Source organism: Aptenodytes forsteri, unplaced genomic scaffold (assembly GCF_000699145.1).
Source record: "Aptenodytes forsteri isolate BGI_AS27 unplaced genomic scaffold, ASM69914v1 Scaffold376, whole genome shotgun sequence".
NCBI lineage: Eukaryota > Metazoa > Chordata > Aves > Sphenisciformes > Spheniscidae > Aptenodytes > Aptenodytes forsteri.
This window is the reverse complement of record NW_008796056.1, coordinates 2,884,737-2,892,146: the sequence shown is the minus strand read 5'-3', so window position 1 is coordinate 2,892,146 and position 7,410 is coordinate 2,884,737. Positions and strand designations below refer to the sequence as shown.

General features: G+C 45.6%; 1 protein-coding gene across 1 annotated transcript; it reads right to left on the bottom strand.

Annotated features, from left to right (window-relative positions):
* Positions 1-3,185: 3,185 nt before the first annotated feature.
* FZD4 (frizzled class receptor 4) lies at positions 3,186-6,417 on the bottom strand. The gene has a single exon (XM_009286278.1). It carries the CDS (start codon positions 6,389-6,391, stop codon positions 5,090-5,092), a length of 1,302 nt encoding a protein of 433 aa, XP_009284553.1. The 5' UTR covers positions 6,392-6,417; the 3' UTR covers positions 3,186-5,089.
* Positions 6,418-7,410: the final 993 nt, after the last annotated feature.

The window sequence follows — 7,410 nt, the reverse complement described above, 5'->3', positions numbered from 1 at the left end:
GGAGGGGGTGTGGTGGAAACTTCACCACCGAAGCCAGAGTCTCACGATACCACATTTTCACATTACTGGAGCCTAGGGTGCTCCTGACTTCTGGCAGCAGAACTCTGGTCTCCTTTGCTATGAAGTCCTTAACATTTGCTCTCTTTAAAGGCAGCTTTAACAAAACAAGACAAAACCAATCCAACAAACAAAAGGTCCTGATAGAAGTTACTTTTTGTGGGTTTTGTATACAGCCACATACTCCCCTCCATAGGCAAACCTGGGCTGATTTGTCATCCCAGTGGCTCGGGGAGGTTGTCCCCCATTCGAAGCCACTACAGCAACCCACTGTCACTTCACAGGTGATGCTCTGAGATGCCTGATGTGGGGGACGTGCATATGGGCAAGTGGCCATCAGAGAGACCTGGCGCAGCCAACACCATCTCGAACGCTATGTCTGAGGTTCTCTGGTGGTGCGAACAGCCCCAACAACAAGAGGAGATCCTCCACCCTCCCCCAGAAGCTCTTTTATGTTTGTTACGTTTAACTGTAGCTATATTAAAGACTCCTAATTACAAGTTTCAAGTCAGAGATCTCATTAATCACCAACCTGAGAACATTACAGTGATGAGCTGCCAAAGGCATGAGCAAATCACTCTAATTACCAGGTTTAGATGCTGCTCTTCAAAACTTGATTAGCTACAGATACACAGGTGATAATTCCTACTGTCTTCTTTATAGCACATCCTCACCATTATCCACTCTAGTCTGATTTAGATTCTTATTAGAATAATATTATGCTAGTTAAGTAATCCTGCACACAGAATGCTTCATGATGGAGGTGATGAAGTGGGTTTAGATGATGACTAATATCACAAACTGTACTAACAGTGCCAGAGAAACTGGTGAGGGACATACACAAAAAGAAGGAACTCCTCGCTGCCACCATACATCCTAACTGTGAACAGAAATGATAAAAAGGAATGAAAAATAAGCGGAGCATTAATAAGCTAATTTTTTAAAAAAACATTGCAAGAAAATGTAGACAATCAATTTAATCTGTTCTCTGAAGGGCTGAAATTACCCCTAGGAGTGAACTTATTTCAAGCATGTTACTAAGGGCAGAATTTGCCCCTTCCAAAAGCCACTAATAGTTCTCATATACTCAACAGGCATATACTCAACACCACCCTCCTCCACCATACGCCCCGGATCTGAATGCTCAGTGCATCTTTGGATGCACGTATTCCATAATACGTGAAATAAAAAGGAGCCTTACGGGAGGCTCTACTCTCCCCAGGAGCCACCTCACAGCAGTCTTAGAGCAGCGGATGGTTGCGTTTCCATCTTTGCACTCCCATTCGGTTTTGGGGACATGCTCAGACAAGCCCAAAGCTCCAGCTGCTTTCCCAGCCAGTGCCTGGGACCTGTGCACCGTCTTTGAAAGGGTTTCTGTCCACCCCATGTGCAAGCCCGGAAGCATGCACGTACTTTCACCATTGCCCAGTGATGTTTTGTTCTCAGTTGTTTCTTGCAACCCACATTTAGAACCAAACCGTGCCGGATTAACCCATTCGGAGCGTCCATTCACTGCAGCGTGAGCATTTCAGCCCTTCTTCCTTCAGGGGAAAAAAGCACTTGCAACAGTGATGAAGCCAATTTAAGAAACAAACTCACCAAAAAATGTGAGGGCTGCCAGGAATACCTTAGTTACCCACAGAGGTTAAAATTTTATTTTGATATAAAAATTAAATAGCAAAGTTTTTGGTTTTTTTTACAGTGATAAATTAGAAATTTACAGTACATACATTGAAGTAGATATATTTTCTGTACACCCCAAAATAATCAGTGTCTATTTCCTTAAAATTCAGAAAAAGGAGCTAACTTGTGTGTTTAATGTAAGAGCTAAGCTTGTACCTCTCCAGCAGATGCTTCCAAAACCTGCAGTGAGAAGAGCACACACGGGGTGGGTCGAGGGGGGAGGGCGGGGCACACGGGGTGGGGTGGGGGGGCAGGGGGGGAGCAGGGACTGCACAAGGAAGGGAACTGCTGCAAAGTTTCTAGTTGTATAACTGCAGCAACTGCACTTCCGAGACAGGATTAGTCACACATTTTTTGGCTTTAAATTCATAACAATGTTGAAACAAGAGAACATACGAGTTGCAGATACCCACTCTTCACAACTGCCAGGTTTTAGGCTATCTGCTGTGACTTCCCACTCATACAGCCCCGAAGCGGAGCAAGGTAAACGCATGTGGATGAATACATTTATGGAACAGTTTCATCGCTGTAACAGCTAATTTTGCTTTGGGTTGGTACAACGTCCCCCCAAATGCTCGGGAAAGATGTTCCTTCAGGAACAGCAGCTGGTGTCTCTCCCCAGCCCATCTCCTCCCCATAGTATTTGAGTCCCTCACACTCTTTAATAGGAACATCTCCCCGGGTCCCTTGTAGGGCTACACAGTGCTATCCTCATCCGACTCACTTCCAATGTCTCAAATCACTGGGGACATCTGTCTGTCACAGTCCACGGGGTCACAGGCAGCAATGCAGGGATCTGATAACAAGGGACTACTTAACATTCACTTCTGTGTACATAACATGGTTAAAAACGCCGTTTATTGAATCAGTCAGGCCAAACATGGGTCGTATTGGCCAGGAGAGTATCCAAACCGTTTCAGAGTGAAGGACACTTGAGTGAACGTGACACCTTGGCACAGCCCGATACTAGGTTAAAAGACAAGGCTCCTACTGCATCCTCGCACCTTGAAAGTCAACATAGAGTTGCCGACTTCACATCCCTTGCTGAGCCAGGAGAAAGATCGCACAATGGAGAAACTCGGTCATCTGAAGATTTCGTACTTGCAGAACTCCTTGTCCACAGAGGAACAACCAGATCCAAACACAACACTAATAGCGAGAGACTTTATGGAGAAGATGAAAAGGCTCGGCTGGTATGTGGCGTTGGCCAAGACAATGCTTGTGCGTCTTGAGCAGAATGTGTCAAGTTGTCACTTGTTCTGCTGGAGAGGGAGCCCAACCGCAAAGACTGCAATTAGGGTTTGTTTGGGGTTTAGGTTTTTTTTTTTTAAATGTGCTCTAGCACATGTTTCAACATTGACATTGAAACAATACACGCTTCTGGGACAGATTAACCACAAAGACTCCAATTTGGGTTTGTTTGGGGTTTAGTTTTTTTTTTTTTAAATGTGCTCTAGCACATGTTTCAACATTGACATTGAAACAATACACGCTTCTGGGACAGATTAGTGCTCACGGCCAGAGCTGGAATGAATTGTGGTTTGGGAAGCACGTGGGGCACCTGTATGAAAAGTGAGGACTGTAATAAAGCAGTGCCTGTTCTCAGCTGCCCTCGGAGGTCGTGCTAGTCGGGGCACTGGGGGGATGCTCACAGCTGACCAGGTTCCACACAAACAAACTGAGCAAAAGTTTAGGGCACACAGATAAAACCAAAGGTCCTTCAAAGGGATAGAGTATCAGAACAGTGCTCTCTTAAGTACTTCTGGGCTATTTCTATTTGCATCACCTTTCTTATTAGCCACACAAGCCCCTGACACAAGGTTCGAGCTACCCACGAGCACAAGCTGATGCCTCCTCAAATGAAAGGGTAAGAAAACTCGACAGGTGCTACGAAACAACATTATTCATGAAGAAGTTGGATCTCTTCTCTTGGGATCCCTTTACAAAAACTGGAAATGTCTCGTCATTCCTGAGGACTGAATGCCTGCTCACATTCTGCATGTAAATATACGTTAAAAAAAATCTCCGTAGCTGTCAGTGAGCAATTGGAGCAACGTCGTGAGGCAGTCAGCTGTACTGCGATGTCATGGGCTGAGAATGTTCCTTTAATTGTAACTGAAACACATAATTATACAACTGATCTGTGTGAACATGAGGTTGCCAAGGAACTTAACATTTTGCTTCTCCCCAGACTGGCGTCTGCAGAGATACCATCGCACTGAATGAAATATATTAAGACTTAATTGCTTCATGCAATGTGTCTCCAGAGAGAGCCAGATAAGTTTACTTGGAGAAAACTGGCATTGTTTGAAGAGACCCTCAACTCATTTTTCTCTTTCCTGGAGGAAGGAACACTATAATGTAAGACTTTATTTAAAGCTATTAAATGCAGTAGAATAAAGTAGTCCACTGGAAATAGCAGGAGCACCTGAAGGGACAGGAACGGAGGCAGGCTGATAACGATAATCGATGCAGAAGACCATACACAGTTCCCAGCTCCCACTGACTCCTCTACTTCTGACAATGGCCTTGAGTAAAGCTTTTAAAAAATAAGAAATATTGACTGAACCACAGAATAATTCGGTGGGAAGGGACCTAGGGAGGTCCAAATTCCTGCTCAAGGCAGAGTCAACTCTCAGTTCAGACCAGGTTACAGACAGTAAATGTGTCAAAATTATTATTAGACCATCAGATGACTTAAAGAATCCTCCTCACTAATACCTCACTAAATCCTACTCAGAATGGGTAACTCTCAGACCTGGAAAGTCCACTTGGTATTTGCTAGGGACCTGATCCTTGGCTGGCTTGTGCAGCGTATGGGAGCAACAGAATTCCCCAGGGCACAAAGACACAACCTTCGTCAGGCGCTTCCTTCACGATGCTGAACTCAGAAAGAAGACATCTAACTGACGTCCTGGGTACTCCATCTTCTGATAACTGGACCCTAAAAATCAGCCCAGAATTTGGCCCCGGACCGCCTTTCCTCCATCAGCTATAAGATGATGAAAAGAAAACAACATCCCACAGCTGTGGGCTACAGTCCCTCAGCTTCTAAAGACTTCAGTATATTGCATCCTGCTTCAAAAAAAAAAGGAAGATAACGTGTTTGGATATTTCACAGCTTTTAAAGCCTCCCTGGGCTTTCCTATTTTGGGCAGTATGGTTTATGGCTATTGTATCTGCAGCATGATCTTTTTGCTGTTTATCCTTTAAGGCTTTTTTTTCCATCCCCCAGAGACAGGTTGTGTAACCGTCTCCCTACTCTACTCCCAGCCTTTACACGGCAATGCTTACACACGATCAGTCCTTCACGGGAGAGCAGTCAGACCGTCGGGGTGTTGTCCTTTTCTCATACCACGGTCTCGTTCCCTTTCCCAGGTTTCACCCAACCATCTGCTCTCTTCTCCTGTTTCACTTTCCCTGAGTTCACCAGTCTGTTCGAGCACTTCTGCCACGTGTGCAGAGTTTTGGCTGACCAGATCCACATACCTGATGTTATACCCACCAGGAGGGACATGAAGATTTTCAGCATCTCCACTGCCATATTGGAATCATCTGCCGAATAGCGGAAAACAGCCCAGTTGGAGATTTCGTAGAAATAACAGGCGATGACACACGTTGCTGGGACGGTGTACAGCACTGAAAAGACACCGATTTTGACCATCAGTCTTTCCAGTTTGTCGGTTTTAGTTCCATCTTTCTGGAGATTAGACCTGATTTTAAATAAGGCCACGAGTCCCGCTGCAATGAATAAAGTCCCAATGACCAGGTAGGTAAAAAGCGGAGCGACGACAAAGCCTGTCAGCGCATCTAGGTTCTGGTTCCCAACGTAGCACAGACCGGTGAGCTCGTCTGCGTCTACTAGTCTCATAATCAAAATGACTATGGTCTTCACAGCGGGGATAGCCCAGGCTGCAATATGGAAATAAGAGCTGTGCATTTCTATAGCTTCATGGCCCCACTTGAGTCCTGCAGCCAGAAACCACGTCAATGTCAGAATAACCCACCAGATGGAGCTAGCCATCCCGAAAAAATACATCAGCAAGAAAATTATAGCACATCCTGTGTTCTTAAGACCTTCTTGGATAAGAACAGGTTCTGCTGCCTCTTCAAAATCACAGGATATCCTTTCCCGGCCCACAGTTAGCCTCACAATATAAGCAATGCTATAAATATTGTAGCACATGCTCAAAAATATGATTGGGCGCTCCGGGTAGGAAAATCTGGATGAATCAATCAGGAAGGTCAGGACTGTGAAGGCAGTTGAGATGAAGCAAAGACTGGCCCACACGGCCATCCAGATATCTGTGAATTCCTTAGCTGACCTGCTGTAGAGACCAGCGTCGTAGCCGCACTTCAGGACGCAGTTCAAGCTTCTCTTCACCCAGATGTACTGATCCGAGTTAGATCCCATGCTGTGGCACTCTTCTCCAGGCTGCAAGGAGGTCTTGCTATGAAGGGGAACCTCTTCGTCTCCTGGGCCCTCCATGCACATGTGGTTGTGATCATTCTGGGGTGGGAATTTGCTGCAGTTTAAGCTGTCCGGCCAGGCAAATCCAAATTCTTTTAAAACGGGTTCGCATCTTCTTTTGACAGAGAGGCACATGCCACCGCAGGGACCTATGGGGATGTTAATCTTCTCTGTGCACATCGGGACATAGACCGAACAAAGGAAGAACTGGAAGAAACAGAAATCACAAGTGCGTTAGGGGAAAATTAAACAGGTCAAAATATAACAAGTTCTCTTTTTTTGCCTTTTTAGCAGTAACGTTTGGTCCTTTGCCTTAAAAAATAGGAAGCAGCATAAAACAAATAAACCAAGAACAATAAAAACAAAGGAGAAAAAAACCCCAAAACTAAAAATGTTGTCTTCTTTCAGTTCAAATGTGGTCCGAAGCCAAAGCCTGAACATTTTACTCCCTAGATTAGCTCCATGTAAATTTAGCCCACCAGTTTCAATAAAGCGAGTGGGATTTAGCCAGATCTAAACCTCAAGGGTGCAATTTAGGAAAGCAAAAAAACAAATTGAAGCGGTTTAAACAAATACTTATATTTGTTCTAGGCACTGCCTGGATATTACAGCTAACAAACAAACAGAAGAAAAGGCATTTATTGAATTACTTTGGTTCACAATCCTCCTAGAAGAATGTCTTCTTCTTTTACCATAAGCTCACGTACGTATTTACAACGGTAATAAAATATTGTAGTTTTCTCGGCTTTTGAATAATCGCAATTCTGCGACGCGACAACGTAAGAGGGATCGCGTGCTAATTCGGGAACTCTGCCCCAAGAAACAAGCCGGGTTTTGTTTGATGAAATCCATGCCCGTGGGGAGGACAAGGATCTTGCCATTCGCCTGGGAAAGAAACTCCTGCGGTGAAACGCTCGGAGGAGGTCCCGAGCAGCCGGCAGCTCCCCGGAGCCAGCTCCGTCGGCTTCTGCGTGCTAATTCGGGAACTCTGCCCCAAGAAACAAGCCGGGTTTTGTTTGATGAAATCCATGCCCGTGGGGAGGACAAGGATCTTGCCATTCGCCTGGGAAAGAAACTCCTGCGGTGAAACGCTCGGAGGAGGTCCCGAGCAGCCGGCAGCTCCCCGGAGCCAGCTCCGTCGGCTTCGCAGCGACCAGGCAAAGCTCCGGGAGCCCCCGCTTTCCCGGGCGGGAGGGGAG